The sequence below is a fragment of the Protomyctophum bolini genome (assembly GCF_963924005.1).
Source record: "Protomyctophum bolini genome assembly, chromosome: 13".
Classification (NCBI taxonomy): domain Eukaryota; kingdom Metazoa; phylum Chordata; class Actinopteri; order Myctophiformes; family Myctophidae; genus Protomyctophum; species Protomyctophum bolini.
Window position 1 is genome coordinate 41,926,369 of NC_137874.1, and position 19,762 is coordinate 41,946,130.

Below are 19,762 nucleotides of genomic sequence, written 5' to 3' on the forward strand. Positions count from 1 at the left end.
TTGGGTCGTCCACTCCACTCACAGTTAACAGTCTTTGTATTGAGTTTGTGCTTGGAATGTAGCCTACATTCATTCTGCAAACTGTTAATACATATTTCAATAGGTTTGGCCGTTTAGATGCATTTGAACGCCGGCTATAGTGCGTGCATTAATTCATTTAAAACACATCATGACCAGTCAAGTGCAGTGCATGCAACAATTATGCTGCACTGGCCTTTTAACTCATTATATGGGGCATTTATTAATTTGTGCCATTTCGCCGTTAATGCATGTCTCTCGAAATTAGTACAAAATAAATAATACATTTTATTTAATAGTCAAAAGAAATGCCGTTTTAAGGTGTTGAGCGCCTTTCGGGACACTCTCAGACACCCACCTTCAGTCTAAAATACACTTTTTGACCAGAATATTAAAATAATCCACCGGACGGAGAAATAAATTGTATTTACTCCAGTGCGCCTTGTAGGATCGGTAGATGGCGCACTGGAGTAATAACCAAAAACATTTGGTCTGTCAGTCTGGTGGAATATTTTTATTTTTATTTTCTAAGCCAGAAAGTGGATTTTACAAAGTAAGTGAGGGACTCCGGGTGTTGCCATCATGGAGAACAGGCTTTGCAGTTCAACACCTCAAAACCGGCTTTGTTTTTAGGCGAGTAGCGAAAGTGTATTCTTTGTTTGGGTTAAAGTCGAGAGACGGCTGTAGGGAAGCAATGCGACCATGAGTCACACAGCGAACCGATCTCAACATATATACCCTGCCTTGTTTAATAAATAAAGAAATGAATGAACCGATCAATCAAAGATAGCTTACTATAAATGCCCGATTCATTAATTAGCCTATCTCAGAACTGTTGCCAACAGCTTGGCATTTTTGCACGGATTATTTTTGAACTGCTGTCGCCATGTGCGTGACTCAAAAAGTAAAATTAGAATACACGCCAACAAGAGCAATAATAGCCTATACAGCCTGAACCAAATGGACCCCTCGCTCAGTTGGTATTTTTGTATATTTGTATCCACTCCAGGTTGTGGAATGAAGACAGGAGGATATTGTGGGTCGTTGGAGTGACTTTACACACCTGGCGTTGAGCAGGGGGCTGTGAGTGTCCATGGTTTCAAGATGTTTTAGTTTGCAAAGACAAACGGGCGTGAGTTGTGAACCACGGACACCTTAAATTCACAGCTGGTGTAGTGGGCGGGGGCGGGGGCGGGGGCAGGGGGGGGGGGGGGGGGGGGGCGGGGCCAGCGTGGTGGTGGGTGGGTGGTGCCTTAATTCATTCATTCCTTCCTTCTTTCCTTATTTCCTTATTTCCTACCTTCCTTCCTTCCTTCCGGAGGCAGTGGTCCGCGTCCCCAACAAACGTTTTCACGTCAAGGACCCCCATTTGATGGCATTTCTATCTCTGGGACCCCCAATTTATATTGTAAAAAACTATGTTAATTTAACTCTGCAGAGTGTACAAATGGAACCGCAAATGGCGGACCCGTTATATAGCGTCCGTTTGGTTCCATCCCTGGAGCAACATGATGAATTGAACATGGTGGACCCTCTCTTGTACACAAGTGTTATATAATCATGCTTCATTGGGTCGTCCACTCACAGTTAAGTTAACAGTCTTTGTATTGAGTTTGTGCTTGAAATGTTGGCTACTGTATAATTCTGCAAACGCTTAATAAATATTTCAATCAATCAAAACATATTTTCAGATGGGGGGTTGGTGGCCAAATTCATCTAATTCTGTGGGTCCTTGACATGAAAAATAGTTGTGAGGGGGATAACTTTGTAATATGCTATTGGCAGTTTGTATTCTTTTTGGAAAAATATAAAAAGATGCTGCTGTGGAAAGGCTATATTATTTGACTTATATTGAACCTATAAACAATTTAGTATTGTTTAGTATATGTAAGGTTTTGCACACTCAAATGGTACCTCGTCAGATAATCCCCACATATCCTACAACAACTTCTGACATACACTGACATATAGAAACATAGGGTTTTAACTTTTTCAAGAAAACTGTCGGGATTTTTTTAGAAGACATTTGTAGAATCGTCCTCAGGTCTAATTGGATGGACATTGTGATAGTAGCATATAGGCTATAAATTAATCATTGATAGAGTTCAGTAACAGCTGTTATTAAATGGATATTGTGAAATGTGTGATATAGATCCTAATCCTAATCATTGACAGTGAGTGTTCACTAACCATTACATGAGTCTCGTCTCTCCTGCAGTGCTCAACAGAAAATGCATGTTCAAAAGAAAGAAAGAAATAAAGAAATAAAGACATCTACAAATTAACATACATACATATGGGCAGAAAGATATGAAAGAAAATCCCAAAGATTATTCCATGCAACACATTCAATGTTTCCAACAAATATCTTTACGTCAATATTTTGTTGTTTATTCTCATCAGTTGCGTTCACACTTCATTCTGTAAAACAAAAGGGTTAAATGTCTTTACGACAGTGGCGTTCGGTTTACTACCGAGTGCTTTGCTTTACGACAGCCGTATTCCGTTGTTAGAGGAAAAACAAAGATGGCGTCCGGCAGTGGGGTGAGAGTTTGTTTTGCTGTTTTGTTTGTTTCTTTGTTTCTTTTGTGTCTCAATCGTCTCTCAGACCGCGTCGCCGGCTCATGTTTATTAGAATTAATTAAAAAATCAGACGAGTTGAGTTCGTCGTTTTAACGAAACGACACGTTTTAACGCGTATAAACTAAATACTCACTCCCAGACAGGCTAGCTAACACGTTAGCCGCTAACCATCAACACATACACATGCATTATTTCAATTGTCGAATTGTCGAATTGTGTGCGCATGTTGTAGTTGTTCGTTCACATGTAATAGACACTTCAATGTCAGTAAACGTGTCATTTTTATGTTAAAATATACATTTGTAATGTGTTATCATTGCCACATATATGCTGCTTGACTGCAATTGTTCAGTAACGGAGGTCTCTGATTGATTGAAATATGTATTAACAGTTTGCAGAATTACAGTAGCCTACATTTCAAGCTCAAACTCAATACAAAGACTGTTAACTGTGAGTGGACGACCCCAATGAAGCATTACACTTGTTTACAAGAGGGTCCACCTTGTTCAATTCATCTCTCCAGCTTCTCTCCAGCTTGTTTATAAGTTGTTGACAGTACATTTTGAATGTCATTGTGCCTTAACCCATTTAGACTTGAGAAAAGATTATACAAATGTCTTCTAAATCCCGACAGCTTTCTGAAAAACACATGTTTCTATGTCAGTGGTTCTCAGACTATATTTCATGTCAAAGACCCCCCCAAAAAATCTATGTAATTGGCCACAGACTCCCCCCCCCCCCCCCCCCCCATCTAAAAATATGTTAGTTCCAGGGACCCCCCCCCCCAGAAGCAAAGATATGAGTTACAAACGTTCGCTCTGATGAAAGAATATATATTCAATGATTTGCGCCACATTTTCATGATTTTTCAAAAAAATAGCAGACCTACAAGCTCGTAAGCGCGGCACTCAAATCCTCTTGTACTTTCCTGTGCTCTTTTTATTTTCATTTTTTTGCCAATAATAAAGGAATCAATCAATCAATCAATCAGGGGTTGCGAACCAAGATTCAAGATAGCTTTATTTGTCATTTGTTTAACATCTGCAAGCAGCTTTGGAAGATAAAACAAAAAAAAAGAACAAAATCGTTCATGGAAATACTCTATCGATCTAAATTAATTCATCCTAAAAACTAGAATAATTCATGTCATGATAAAATGACGCATAACAACCAGCTAAAATCAGTATGAAAACGGAATGAAATCCATCCATGGAGTTCATCTCATCTATTTGTAAAATTGTAATGCATATCAATGCATGCCTGGTTCATATGCATGCATACCTCCCCAAGTTCATATAGTGTGCACTAGGGCAGGGGTACATATGCATGCATACCTCCCCACGTTCATATAGTGTGCACTAGCTAGCGCAGGGGTACATATGCATTTATACCTCCCCAAGTTCATATAGTGTGCACTAGCTAGGGCAGGGGTTCATATGCATGCATACCTCCCCAAGTTCATATAGTGTGCACTAGCTAGGGCAGGGGTTCATATGCATGCATACCTCCCCAAGTTCATATAGTGTGCACTAGCTAGGGCAGGGGTTCATATGCATGCATACCTCCCCACGTTCATATAGTGTGCACTAGCTAGGGCAGGGGTTCATATGCATGCATACCTCCCCACGTTCATATAGTGTGCACTAGCTAGCGCAGGGGTACATATGCATTTATACCTCCCCAAGTTCATATAGTGTGCACTAGCTAGGGCAGTGGTTCATATGCATGCATACCTCCCCAAGTTCATATAGTGTGCACTAGCTAGGGCAGTGGTTCATATGCATGCATACCTCCCCAAGTTCATATAGTGTGCACTAGCTAGGGCAGGGGTTCATATGCATGCATACCTCCCCACGTTCATATAGTGTGCACTAGCTAGGGCAGGGGTTCATATGCATGCATACCTCCCCACGTTCATATAGTGTGCACAGCTAGGGCAGTGGTTCATATGCATGCATACCTCCCCACGTTCATATAGTGTGCACTAGCTAGGGCAGGGGTTCCCAAACAGGGGGTCACGGACCCATTTGTGGGAGTCACGGACCAATTCTTATGGGTCACATACAGACTTGAGTGAAAATCCCAATTTTCTTTTCCTACATTTAAAAAAAAATCTATATTTTTTCCCCACCCTCCAGTCCAGCACCAGTATGAGTAAGAATGACTTCAGGAGGAAGTGGGACGTGGATGAGTACGAGCAGCTGGCTCAGAAACGACTCAACGAGGAGAGAGACCGGAAAGATGGTGAGTTAGTTAGTCGTCTTAGAAACGTGAGACCGTAAAAAGATGGTGAGTTAGTTAGTTGTCTTAGAAACGTGAGACCGTAAAAAGATGGTGAGTTAGTTAGTTGTGTTATAAACGTGATCGATCAATGAATAACACTTTGTGTTGTATTACTGTAGGAACCTGACCTCAAATAGGATACAGTAATCGACAGATGAGTTGATTGTGAAAGGAATGGTTAGTGTCTAACAACTTTAGGTTTAGTTTTAGTCATAGTGAAATGTTTTACTTCCGTTCGGTTAGCCGCAAGCTTGGCTTATATGTTGACAAACATCAGTATTTTTAGTCATAGTTTTAGTCATCATAGTTTATGTAGTTTATGTCAGTGAAAAAAAGGTGGTCAACAAAATTGACACTAATATTGTAACAGAACTGAACCCCTCTGGTCCACAGAAACAATATTTTCCTGTGTTGAGGGATACTTCTGATCATGTCTATCGACTGTGTGTGTGTGTGTGTGTGTGTGTGTGTGTGTGTGTGTGCGCGTGTGCGTGTGCGTGCGGTGTGTCAGGCAAACCAGTGGTTCCAGTTAAGAGGGAGATGCTTCGTCACAGAGATTACAAGGTGGACCTGGAGTCTAAACTGGGGAAGACCATCGTCATCACCAAGACCACCCCACAGGCAGAGATGGGAGGGTAAATACACACACACATACGTGCACAAGAAGAGTCTAGGGCTACGTGTCCAGGATGTGAAGAGTCTGGGACGTGTGGAGCGTTGTCCAGGGTGTTTTAGGGAAGGGAGAAGAGTCTGGGACGTGTGGAGCGTTGTCCAGGGTGTTTTAGAGAAGGGAGAAGAGTCTAGGACGTGTGGAGCGTTGTCCAGGGTGTTTTAGGGAAGGGAGACGAGTCTGGGAAGTGTAGATCGTTGTCCAGGGTGTTTTAGAGAAGGGAGAAGAGTCTGGGACGTGTGGAGCGTTGTCCAGGGTGTTTTAGACAAGGGAGAAGAGTCTGGGACGTGTGGAGCGTTGTCCAGGGTGTTTTAGAGAAGGGAGAAGAGTCTAGGACTTGTGGAGCGTTGTCCAGGGTGTTTTAGGGAAGGGAGACGAGTCTGGGAAGTGTAGATCGTTGTCCAGGGTGTTTTAGAGAAGGGAGAAGAGTCTGGGACGTGTGGAGCGTTGTCCAGGGTGTTTTAGACAAGGGAGAAGAGTCTGGGACGTGTGGAGCGTTGTCCAGGGTGTTTTAGAGAAGGGAGAAGAGTCTAGGACTTGTGGAGCGTTGTCCAGGGTGTTTTAGGGAAGGGAGACGAGTCTGGGAAGTGTAGATCGTTGTCCAGGGTGTTTTAGAGAAGGGAGAAGAGTCTGGGACGTGTGGAGCGTTGTCCAGGGTGTTTTAGAGAAGGGAGAAGAGTCTAGGACGTGTGGAGCGTTGTCCAGGGTGTTTTAGAGAAGGGAGAAGAGTCTAGGACGTGTGGAGCGTTGTCCAGGGTGTTTTAGAGAAGGGAGAAGAGTCTAGGACGTGTGGAGCGTTGTCCAGGGTGTTTTAGGGAAGGGAGAAGAGTCTAGGACGTGTGGAGCGTTGTCCACGGTGTTTTAGAGAAGGGAGAAGAGTCTGGGAAGTGTGGAGCGTTGTCCAGGGTGTTTTAGAGAAGGGAGAAGAGTCTAGGACGTGTGGAGCGTTGTCCAGGGTGTTTTAGAGAAGGGAGAAGAGTCTGGGACGTGTGGAGCGTTGTCCAGGGTGTTTTAGAGAAGGGAGAAGAGTCTAGGACATGTGGAGCGTTGTCCAGGGTGTTTTAGAGAAGGGAGAAGAGTCTAGGACGTGTGGAGCGTTGTCCAGGGTGTTTTAGAGAAGGGAGAAGAGTCTAGGACGTGTGGAGCGTTGTCCAGGGTGTTTTAGAGAAGGGAGAAGAGTCTAGGACGTGTGGAGCGTTGTCCAGGGTGTTTTAGGGAAGGGAGACGAGTCTGGGAAGTGTAGATCGTTGTCCAGGGTGTTTTAGAGAAGGGAGAAGAGTCTGGGACGTGTGGAGCGTTGTCCAGGGTGTTTTAGACAAGGGAGAAGAGTCTGGGACGTGTGGAGCGTTGTCCAGGGTGTTTTAGAGAAGGGAGAAGAGTCTAGGACTTGTGGAGCGTTGTCCAGGGTGTTTTAGGGAAGGGAGACGAGTCTGGGAAGTGTAGATCGTTGTCCAGGGTGTTTTAGAGAAGGGAGAAGAGTCTGGGACGTGTGGAGCGTTGTCCAGGGTGTTTTAGACAAGGGAGAAGAGTCTGGGACGTGTGGAGCGTTGTCCAGGGTGTTTTAGAGAAGGGAGAAGAGTCTAGGACTTGTGGAGCGTTGTCCAGGGTGTTTTAGGGAAGGGAGACGAGTCTGGGAAGTGTAGATCGTTGTCCAGGGTGTTTTAGAGAAGGGAGAAGAGTCTGGGACGTGTGGAGCGTTGTCCAAGGTGTTTTAGAGAAGGGAGAAGAGTCTAGGACGTGTGGAGCGTTGTCCAGGGTGTTTTAGAGAAGGGAGAAGAGTCTAGGACGTGTGGAGCGTTGTCCAGGGTGTTTTAGAGAAGGGAGAAGAGTCTAGGACGTGTGGAGCGTTGTCCAGGGTGTTTTAGGGAAGGGAGAAGAGTCTAGGACGTGTGGAGCGTTGTCCACGGTGTTTTAGAGAAGGGAGAAGAGTCTGGGACGTGTGGAGCGTTGTCCAGGGTGTTTTAGAGAAGGGAGAAGAGTCTAGGACGTGTGGAGCGTTGTCCAGGGTGTTTTAGAGAAGGGAGAAGAGTCTGGGACGTGTGGAGCGTTGTCCAGGGTGTTTTAGAGAAGGGAGAAGAGTCTAGGACATGTGGAGCGTTGTCCAGGGTGTTTTAGAGAAGGGAGAAGAGTCTAGGACGTGTGGAGCGTTGTCCAGGGTGTTTTAGAGAAGGGAGAAGAGTCTAGGACATGTGGAGCGTTGTCCAGGGTGTTTTAGAGAAGGGAGAAGAGTCTAGGACATGTGGAGCGTTGTCCAGGGTGTTTTAGAGAAGGGAGAAGAGTCTAGGACGTGTGGAGCGTTGTCCACGGTGTTTTAGAGAAGGGAGAAGAGTCTAGGACATGTGGAGCGTGGTCCAGGGTGTTTTAGAGAAGGGAGAAGAGTCTAGGACTAGTGTGTCATGGTTGGTTACCTTGTAGGTCATCTTCAGTGTCTTGTATTGTTTGTAGGTTTTACTGTACTGAACCTCTCTCCCTCTCTCTCTCTCTCTGTGTAGGTATTACTGTAATGTGTGTGACTGTGTGGTGAAAGACTCCATCAACTTCCTCGACCACATCAATGGAAAGAAACGTGAGTACAGACGGACAGTATGATGTGTGGTCTCGCTGTGGTAATATTAATATTAAGGTGTACAGACGGACAGTATGATGTGTGGTCCCGTTGTGGTAATATTAATATTAAGGTGTACAGACAGACAGTATGATGTGTGGTCTCATTGTGGTAATATTAATATTAAGGTGTACAGACGGACAGTATGATGTGTGGTCTCGTTGTGGTAATATTAATATTAAGGTGTACAGACGGACGGTATGATGTGTGGTCTCATTGTGGTAATATTAATATTAAGGTGTACAGACAGACAGTATGATGTGTGGTCTCGTTGTGGTAATATTAATATTAAGGTGTACAGACAGACAGTATGATGTGTGGTCTCATTGTGGTAATATTAATATTAAGGTGTACAGACAGACAGTATGATGTGTGGTCTCATTGTGGTAATATTAATATTAAGGTGTACAGACAGACAGTATGATGTGTGGTCTCATTGTGGTAATATTAATATTAAGGTGTACAGACGGACGGTATGATGTGTGGTCTCGTTGTGGGCTGGTTGTGGTAATATTAATATTAACACATTTTGTACATAATACGTCCTGAAACGTCATAAGGATTGGAACCGAGAGGTGCCTACGACGTCTGTGGACGTCCTAGCGACGTCCAAACGACGCGGGGCGAGATAATAATATTCAGAATTATTCCTATTTTTCTTTTTTGGCATTTCGCTTTTCGCTTGCCGTATGCTAACGCTCTGTGCAACTATTAGCTTGTCATCGACTCCCATGTTAGCGCGGCGGAAAGAATGACTCGTATCTCCTGATCCAGGGCGCTCTCCGTGGTGATGAATGGATCGATATGCCGGCGCTGCGTTTCTGCTCCTCATCCGTCTCTCCCGCAAAATATGAACTCTTTTTGGAGCGTATATAAATATATTAAGATGATCGATCGAGATTGTGAGGTCACTTTGTCAGTCAACTTTTTTACGAAAGTATTTCCGGTTCATGGCTTTCAAAATAGAAGCGATCACTACTCTGGCGATTACTCTGGCGCAAGCAGCGCCTTTATTTTGATGCAGTTCCGGTACTAAATGTGTTTAAGGTGTACAGACGGACGGTATGATGTGTGGTCTCGTTGTGGTAATATTAATATTAAGGTGTACAGACAGACAGTATGATGTGTGGTCCCGTTGTGGTAATATTAATATTAAGGTGTACAGACAGACAGTATGATGTGTGGTCTCGTTGTGGTAATATTAATATTAAGGTGTACAGACGGACAGTATGATGTGTGGTCTCGTTGTGGTAATATTAATATTAAGGTGTACAGACGGACGGTATGATGTGTGGTCTCATTGTGGTAATATTAATATTAAGGTGTACAGACGGACGGTATGATGTGTGGTCTCATTGTGGTAATATTAATATTAAGGTGTACAGACGGACAGTATGATGTGTGGTCTCATTGTGGTAATATTAATATTAAGGTGTACAGACGGACGGTATGATGTGTGGTCTCATTGTGGTAATATTAATATTAAGGTGTACAGACGGACAGTATGATGTGTGGTCTCATTGTGGGCTGGTTGTGGTAATATTAATATTAACACATTTTGTACATAATACGTCCTGAAACGTCATAAGGATTGGAACCGAGAGGTGCCTACGACGTCATAGCGACGTCCAAACGACGCGGGGCGAGATGATAATATTCAGAATTATTCCTATTTTTCTTTTTTGGCATTTCGCTTTTCGCTTGCCGTATGCTAACGCTCTGTGCAACTATTAGCTTGTCATCGACTCCCATGTTAGCGCGGCGGAAAGAATGACTCGTATCTCCTGATCCAGGGCGCTCTCCGTGGTGATGAATGGATCGATATGCCGGCGCTGCGTTTCTGCTCCTCATCCGTCTCTCCCGCAAAATATGAACTCTTTTTGGAGCGTATATAAATATATTAAGATGATCGATCGAGATTGTGAGGTCACTTTGTCAGTCAACTTTTTTACGAAAGTATTTCCGGTTCATGGCTTTCAAAATAGAAGCGATCACTACTCTGGCGATTACTCTGGCGCAAGCAGCGCCTTTATTTTGATGCAGTTCCGGTACTAAATGTGTTTAAGGTGTACAGACGGACGGTATGATGTGTGGTCTCGTTGTGGTAATATTAATATTAAGGTGTACAGACGGACGGTATGATGTGTGGTCTCGTTGTGGTAATATTAATATTAAGGTGTACAGACGGACGGTATGATGTGTGGTCTCATTGTGGTAATATTAATATTAAGGTGTACAGACGGACGGTATGATGTGTGGTCTCATTGTGGTAATATTAATATTAAGGTGTACAGACGGACGGTATGATGTGTGGTCTCATTGTGGTAATATTAATATTAAGGTGTACAGACGGACAGTATGATGTGTGGTCTCATTGTGGTAATATTAATATTAAGGTGTACAGACGGACGGTATGATGTGTGGTCTCATTGTGGTAATATTAATATTAAGGTGTACAGACGGACGGTATGATGTGTGGTCTCATTGTGGTAATATTAATATTAAGGTGTACAGACGGACAGTATGATGTGTGGTCTCATTGTGGGCTGGTTGTGGTAATATTAATATTAACACATTTTGTACATAATACGTCCTGAAACGTCATAAGGATTGGAACCGAGAGGTGCCTACGACGTCATAGCGACGTCCAAACGACGCGGGGCGAGATGATAATATTCAGAATTATTCCTATTTTTCTTTTTTGGCATTTCGCTTTTCGCTTGCCGTATGCTAACGCTCTGTGCAACTATTAGCTTGTCATTGACTCCCATGTTAGCGCGGCGGAAAGAATGACTCGTATCTCCTGATCCAGGGCGCTCTCCGTGGTGATGAATGGATCGATATGCTGGCGCTGCATTTCTGCTCCTCATCCGTCTCTCCCGCAAAATATGAACTCTTTTTGGAGCGTATATAAATATATTAAGATGATCGGAGATTGTGAGGTCACTTTGTCAGTCAACTTTTTTACGAAAGTATTTCCGGTTCATGGCTTTCAAAATAGAAGCGATCACTACTCTGGCGATTACTCTGGCGCAAGCAGCGCCTTTATTTTGATGCAGTTTCCGGTACTAAATGTGTTAAGGTGTACAGACGGACGGTATGATGTGTGGTCTCATTGTGGTAATATTAATATTAACCCATTCTGACCGGGCACCCATTTTGGTGTTAGCATCATGTTATGCTTTACCTATTGAAAAATAGCAGATCTACAAGCTCATATCGCGCCACCGAGTGGCGCGCTACGAGCTTGTAGGTCTGCTATTTTTGAAAAATTCGAAGAACGACTGACATTTTTAGAATCTGATCTCAGGTCAGAATGGGTTCATCAGACCAGTGTGTGTCCAGTGGAAACCTCGTATGAATCTGATCTCAGGTCAGAATGGGTTAAGGTGATGCAGATATTTCATTTTATGCATCGAGATGAGCTCGGGTGTCAAAATAACAGCCATTTAGGGAGAAAAAAGATCACATAATAAAAAGGAGAAAGAAAAAGAGATTTACAATTTAGGCATTTATCAGACGCTCTTAATCCAGAGCGACTTACATTAAGCAAGAACAAAAGCATGGGGAATACATCACATAAAAACATTCATCATGAAACATGCGTAAGCTAAGAAAGTAACAGTGGAATATCTATATAATGAAATTTATACGTATAAACTTTACATATATACTACTATGCTATACATATGTACTATGGCGTGCTATGACTATATACAATGCAATTCTAGTGCTGTCTACATAACATGCTATAAGTCTGTTTCAAATGCTATCTAAGTCTATAGAAGTGCTATCTAGGGTGGGGTAAGTGCTATGGGCCATGATGGAGTCTTAAAAGTTGGGTTTTCAGACTACGGCGGAAGATTGGGAGTGATGCTGCAGTTCTGACTGCCATGGGAAGTGCATTCCACAGTTTTGGAGCCAGAAGGGAGAAGAGTTTGGGACGTGTGGAGCGTTGTCCCGGCGTTTTTAGTGAGGGTACTTCCAGCTTCCCTGCGTTAGCTGATCTGAGTGCGCGGGAGGGTTTGTAGGGTTCAATCATACTTGCAAGATATGGGGGAGCCATACCTTTGGTTGCTTTGAATGCCAGCATCAGAGTTTTGTATTCTGTGCGGGCAGCGACCGGGAGCCAGTGGAGGGAGCGGAGATTGTAATCCCAGCAGGGAAACTGTAAATTGACATACAAATAATCGGCATTGGAACATATGAATACAGGGCAGATAAAGTGATTAATTTTTTTTATATGATAATCATATTTGTTTATAGTTTCATCTTTGATTTAAAAAAAATATGAAAACTATAAACTATAATACATGTCGGTAATTAATTTGCATATTATTTGTCACATCTGCCCTGTGCAATTCTTACCTGGGGAAACCTTCCCTCGTTCACGCACCTGTGTCGGACTAGATACAGTGCCGATACCCACGGCACATTTTCACTCGGGTTTTAGTCACAGTCTTTTGACTCAAATTAAATTTAGTTCTAGTCACATTTTTGTCATCTGAAATGTTCTGGTCGACTAAATGTCACCTGAAGGAAGCCACACAAAAATCAGTTTCGCTCTTATGCACCTGCGCACAAGATGCCACGATAAAGTACAACCTTGAACCTTGATCGTAAGATTTTAGTCGGCTAAAATCTACAATTTGATTTTGTCGACAAAAAAAACGTGTTTTGGCCCGGCCTTAAAGGAGAATTCCATGCTAGAATGCTTTCTTATCTTTCTTACCTTTCTTTGTAGTCGTCAAGTCCCCACCAAAGAGGTTCAGGTGTTATTTTGTGCAAAAACTCCTTATTGGCTATTTTCCCCTACCATAAGCCCTCAATGAATTGCATTGCATTGAATGGGAATTGAATGGGGCTATGGGGTGTTATGCTAGTTCGCTTATTTCCATCGAAAGAAGTAGTAAAGTGTGCAGCTTGGGATATTATTTACATTATGAAGAGAGGATGTATACAAATAAATTATAATTTTGAGCGATGGAAATAAGCGAATTAGCACAACACCCCATAGCCCCATTCAATTCCCATTCAATTCAATGCAATTCATTGAGGGCTTATGGTAGGGGAAATAGCCAATAAGGAGCTTTTGCACAAAATAACACCTGGACCTCTTTGGTGGGGGACGTAATAACTACAAAGAAAGGTAAGAAAGCCTTTTAGTATATGGAATTCTCCTTTAATGCCAGGCAGTGTTGTTTTCGTCGACTAAAACTAAGACGAAAAATGTTCGTCAACTACCTTTTTCCACTGACTAAAACTACATGGAAATTAAATTAAAACTAAGCCATGATGACTAAATATGACTAAATATACTGACAATTTCGTCAACAAATAAAAACTAGACTAAAATGTTAGGAAGGGACTATAGCGGACAAGAGATAAAGTCATTTTATTTTAGTCGACTGAAATCCTATGACATTCAGTCGACTAAAACTGGACTGACACTAAAACATTCCAGGTGACTAAAATATGACTAAAACTAAGACTAAAATAGAAATTTCCTGCCAAAAACAACAACACTGCTTTGTGTGTGCGTTTGTTTTCCAGACCAGAGGAACCTGGGCATGTCCATGCGGGTGGAGCGCTCGTCTCTGGACCAGGTGAAGAGGAGGTTCGAGGCCAACAAGAGGAAGATGGAGGAGAAACAGAAGGAGTACGACTTTGAGGAGAGAATGAAGGAGCTGAGAGAGGAGGTACACAGCCGCGCACACACCAGGGGGGCAGTCAGACAGATATTTAACCAGGGGGGGGCAGTCAGACAGATATTTAACCAGGGGGGCAGTCAGACAGATATTTAACCAGGGGGCCCCGATATTTAACCAGGGGGGCAGTCAGACAGATATTTAACCAGGGGGGGGCAGTCAGACAGATATTTAACCAGGGGGGCAGTCAGACAGATATTTAACCAGGGGGGCAGTCAGACAGATATTTAACCAGGTGGGCAGTCAGACAGATATTTAACCAGGGGGGCAGTCAGACAGATATTTAACCAGGGGGGCAGTCAGACAGATATTTAACCAGGGGGGCAGTCAGACAGATATTTAACCAGGGGGGCAGTCAGACAGATATTTAACCAGGGGGGCAGTCAGACAGATATTTAACCAGGGGGCAGTCAGACAGATATTTAACCAGGGGGCAGTCAGACAGATATTTAACCAGGGGGCAGTCAGACAGATATTTAACCAGGGGGGCAGTCAGACAGATATTTAACCAGGGGGGGGCAGTCAGACAGATATTTAACCAGGGGGGCAGTCAGACAGATATTTAACCAGGGGGGCAGTCAGACAGATATTTAACCAGGGGGGCAGTCAGACAGATATTTAACCAGGGGGGCAGTCAGACAGATATTTAACCAGGGGGGCAGTCAGACAGATATTTAACCAGGGGGGCAGTCAGACAGATATTTAACCAGGGGGGCAGTCAGACAGATATTTAACCAGGGGGGCAGTCAGACAGATATTTAACCAGGGGGGCAGTCAGACAGATATTTAACCAGGGGGGCAGTCAGACAGATATTTAACAAGGGGGGCAGTCAGACAGATATTTAACCAGGGGGGGGGCAGTCAGACAGATATTTAACCAGGGGGGGGGCAGTCAGACAGATATTTTGTGAAGCCACTAAGGAAATCGGGACATCCTGAAAGTTCATATAATGGCCTGTTGTGGTGCTGTCTGTCATTGGGCCCCCATAGAGGTCCATGTATTTGGGCCCAACTTCACCTGGACTGTATTACCTTAATAAACATGGTCATGAATACTTTCTGCTTCCAGTCACTAGTTTAAAGTCTCTTTTCCAATGTCATAATATTATTTTTGGAAAATTATGGTCCCGTTTATTTAAAAAAATGACCATGAAGTCGCGTATGTTCTGAGGGGCGTGGCTACCGTTACAGTCTATGATCGGGAGCCATCCCCCGTTCGAGTCAAAATAAAAACCAACTAAGAAGAAGGGGGGGGGGGGGGGAAGTCCCGCCTCGTTGTCTGGGCCAGCCAATGGGCCAGCTGGGCCCAAACGGATCTAGAAAGATGGCGATTTACAATACAAGGACTGACTGGCTTCATTTTACTTCCATATCAGACCCGGCGAACGCTTTGTCCATATTTTTTTTACAGTCTATGGCACCCACTAGGGCTGTCAGTTCACCTCTATAATCCAATTCGAATTTCATTGCTTAATTATTTGTAATTTTCGAAAATATTCGAATATTTACATTGTTTATTTTAGCTCATATTTAGCCTATAATAATACACGTGGCTGGCATGTCTTGTGAGTTTTGGGAAGTGCATAGTTTTGACAGGCCTGCATGCTGTGGACAGTGAAATCCTGACCATTAAACACGGGCAGAGGCAACGATAAAATCTATCATTCATTGTGAAGCCAGCAACATGTTGATGCAAACAGACGTGTACAGTAGCTGCTCGGCCTGCTCCAATTCCAAATTATATTAGCATTCGTCTGTGTCTGCCCGTGTAAACGCAGCATCGAGTGTGTTATTAAGGAGGACTCCTTCTTCCTCCGCTTCTAACGACATGGACCAGAGTTAAACTAATGTTAGCTCCCATGCTAACTAGTTGCTACCCTCGTCAGAAACAACACCACAGATCGGGTGGAAGATGCTGATATCACTTTGCTTGTGCCCGTGGATGGGAAATGAGATTTAAAAGGCTATAGAAGCGTGGATGAAAGGCAAGCACAGATGTGCAATAAAGTTGCGTCGTGAGACTGTATTATGATTTTCGTTCTACCGGCGATTTCTGTCTGCGTAGTATACTAGTATCTATGTATGTGTTACAAGGGTTTGTGTGTCTGGGATTAAATGTGCTACTGTTTACAACAGCCAGTAAGCCCGCCCACCCTGTAGACTGTCTCTGATTGGCTTACCCTGAAATCTGGCCCTACTTTAGCCAATCAATGACCTCTTCTGCGACGTGACCGGCGTGCACCTTTTCACATGCAGTGGAAGCGGCCGGGGAGATTTCACAGCGGTAGATGCGTTACTCAATACATTTAGTGAGCGGATAAAATAACATAAAACAAAATAAAAATATTAAATAGAATTAATAAATTATAAAAGCTCCATTCGAATGGCAATTTTAGCTTTCGAATATATATATTGTTTTTAATATTCGAATTTCTTTCATATTATGAAATTCGTTCTGACAGCCCTAGCACGCACACACACGCACGCACACACGCACACACATACACACACACGCACACACACACACACACACGCGCATGCAGGCGCGCATGCACGCATGCATGCAGGTGCACGCGCACACACAACTGCATGGTCGCTGTGAGGCAGAAACCCTGTAATCTCCGTACAGTATTTCATCTTCGTTTTGTTCGTTTCTTTCCCCCTTTTCTGCCCCAACGTTAGTTACTACGCCAATTAATTCCTCCCCACGCTTGACCAGATCGAAAATCTTAAATCATTAATAACTCTTGATCTAAAATCATTCCGGTCCAATTCTAAGAAAAGATCGTGCGTCAGACGGCCCCACCGCGGTCCCGTTGAATTAATCCTACCTCCCCTGTTGTTGGTGTCGATCACATCGAGGGTGTTTTGGCTACTTCAGCCACATCCGGGATAACATCCGGGCCGTCGCTAAACGTGCTCCGCTGCTGGAAATCGCCGGGCGCTCTGATTTAATGGATTAAATAACCCCGGGCGTTAATATTTGCCGATATGTGGACCGATACATCGGCGAATCACTGGTTTTAGGCAGTCTTTTAACCCATCCAAACCCGTCCAAAATGCAGCAGCCAGAGTTTTAACTAGAACTAAGATGAGAGAACATATTACTCCAGTTTTGGCATCACTGCACTGTGGCTTCCGGTTGTTTTTAGGATTGATTTTAAAATTATTTTACTTGTCTATAAAGCTCTCAATGGCCTCGCACCTTCCTACCTAAATGACTGCCTGCCTAAATATGTCCCAAACCGCCCCCTAAGGTCTTCCACTGCTGGCCTGCTCGCGCTGCCAAAAAAGATGGCAACTAAAAAATACGGGGAAGCAGCTTTTTGCTTCTACGGGCCGTCGGCATGGAACAAGCTCCCACTGTACCTTCGTCAGGCAGCCTCTGTAGACATTTTTAAAGCTCAGCTCAAGACCCACTTCTACAACATTGCTTTTAATTTAGTTTTAATTTGCACGTTCCCACCCTTCCCTGACTGATTTGCTGCATGTGGTGTTTTTATTATTATTTTATTTGTTTTTATTTATTTTTATTTATTTTATGTTCTTATATTCAATTTTGTTCTTTGCCATTGTTTTATCATTTTAACTACTTATGTTTTATTGTATTCTATTTTTGCCCTGTGAAGCACTTTGCGCTACATTTATGTATGAAAGGTGCTATACAAATAAAGTTTATTATTATTATTATTATTATTCTGACCTGAGATCAGATTCATACGAGGTTTCCACTGGACACACGCTGGTCTGATTAACCCATTCTGACCTGAGATCAGATTCTAAAAAATGTCAGTCTTTCTTCGATTTTTCAAAAATAGCAGACCCGAGTGGCGCGCTATGAGCTTGTAGATCTGCTATTTTTCAATAGCTAAAGCATAACATGATGCTAACACCAACATGGGTTCCCGTTCAGAATGGGTTAAATTAAATGTCATTTAGTTTTAGTCACATTTTGGTCATGTGAAAAGCTTTTAGTGTTAATCTAGTTTCAGTCGACTAAATCTACACTTGATTTGGTCGATTTAAATTTTTATTTTGGGCGGTGCCAAAATCAGCAGCAATGCCTGATTTTACACTTGGCTGCATGCTGGAAATAGCCGATCTACAAGCTTGTGAGCTTGGACACAGTTGATCACCGTAATCAATTGATAATAAAATAATTAAATGTTAGACTCATTGACGTCTGTGTGTGTGAGTGTGAGTGTTTGAGTGCCACCAGACAGTGGCCTTGTGGTTAGAGTGTCTGCCCTGAAACTGGGAGGTCGGGGGTTCGATCCCCGGCCGCGTCATACCAAAGACTGTAAAAATGGGACCCAAAGCATCCCTGCTTGTCACTCAGCATCAAAGGGTTGGATTATGGGTTCAAATCTACACTAATCAAATGATCAGCTCAGCGCTCCAAGAGATGGGTCAAATGCGGAGAACAAATTTCACTGCAGTAACGTGTGACAAATAGCATGCCTTTGACTGTGTGTGTGTGTGTGTGTGTGTGTGTGTGTGTGTGTGTGTGTGTGTGTGCGCAGGAGGAGAAGGCGAAGGCCTACAAGAAGGAGAAACAGAAGGAGAGGAAGAGGAGGGCGGAGGAGGATCTGGAGGAGGAAGACGACGAGATGACGGCCGTGATGGGCTTCTCCGGCTTCAGATCTAAAAACACCAACCACTGAACAGTGAACACACACACACTCACACACACACACACACACACACACACACACACACACACACACCCCGTGCGAGTAGGTTGTTGTATTGGTTGTTGGTCTAGAGGCCTCACTCACACGTAAGACACACCCTGTGTGTCCTGTGTCTTGGTTGGAAGACACAACCTGTCTTCTGCCCTCCCTCCCTCCCTCCCCATCCATGCAACAAGGTTGTGTCTATCGGGCGCAGTACTTAGTTTAGACGGTACTTGGTTTAGACTAGTCATTGGTTAGACCAGTCATTAGTCCTACAACTACAACCTATATCTCAAACCCTAACCTCCCACGGGGCAGCACACCTAAACCTATAACCTTAACCCGTGTCTAACCAATGACTAGTCTAAACTAAGTATGCACCCAGTGTCTTCAAACCATGTGACTCCCATTGGAAAAGCATTGAGGTGGCCATGACTCACAGGACTCACAGGACACAAGTGTGTCTTAGGTGTGAGTGAGGCCTGTGTGTGTGTGTGTGTGTGTGTGTTTTCCCTGATGCTCCTATATTCCCACACGGTATTCCATAAACAACAACAGTCACATCCTTAGACCAGCAAAACAACATGAATACACTAGTGTAGAGAGAGAGCAGTGGTTTTCAACCCAAAACGTGGAATATTCTATTATTCTGTTGTCGTTGTTGGAATGCGTTCTGGTCCACAACACCATCTGGTGTTGATGTTTTGGTACCACAGGACAGTGGGGTCCAGCCGGGGACCCCCAGGGGTCCTTGAGGGAGTTCCATGGGGGGGGGGGGGTTTCCGATCGGGACAATCCTATAGTGATGAACCATTTGGACCAAAATACCTGATTATTTTTGGCGAACGAAACCGTCGTTCTACAGAAGTATAAATCTTTTGCCCCTTTTGGAGTTAGCTTTTGAAAAATAGCAGATCTACAAGCTCGTAGCGCGCCACCGAGTGGCGCGCTACGAGCTTGTAGGTCTGCTATTTTTGAAAAAATCGAAGAACGACTGACATATAGAAACACAGCTTTTTCAGAAAACTGTCAGGATGTAGAAGAACATTTGGGTCACCGAACGTCAAATCATCAATCGGCGTGCATTCACCATATAACAACCATGACGTTACACCATGACCTCTCGCCTCCACGATAATGTATCGGCGTGTCGCCCAGTCCTCATAAACGCCCGCAGGTTTCAGTCCGACACAACAACAGCATGCCTACGAGCAAGGCA

At 43.6% G+C, this 19,762-nt stretch overlaps 1 protein-coding gene across 1 annotated transcript; it reads left to right on the forward strand.

Annotated features, from left to right (window-relative positions):
* Window positions 1-2,538: 2,538 nt before the first annotated feature.
* Window positions 2,539-19,303, forward strand: zmat2 (zinc finger, matrin-type 2). The gene is made up of 6 exons (XM_080780228.1): window positions 2,539-2,562; window positions 4,740-4,845; window positions 5,396-5,519; window positions 8,047-8,120; window positions 13,713-13,858; window positions 18,391-19,303. Exons 1-6 carry the CDS (start codon window positions 2,545-2,547, stop codon window positions 18,529-18,531), a joined length of 609 nt encoding a protein of 202 aa, XP_080636354.1. The 5' UTR covers window positions 2,539-2,544; the 3' UTR covers window positions 18,532-19,303.
* The last annotated feature ends 459 nt before the right edge of the window (window positions 19,304-19,762 follow it).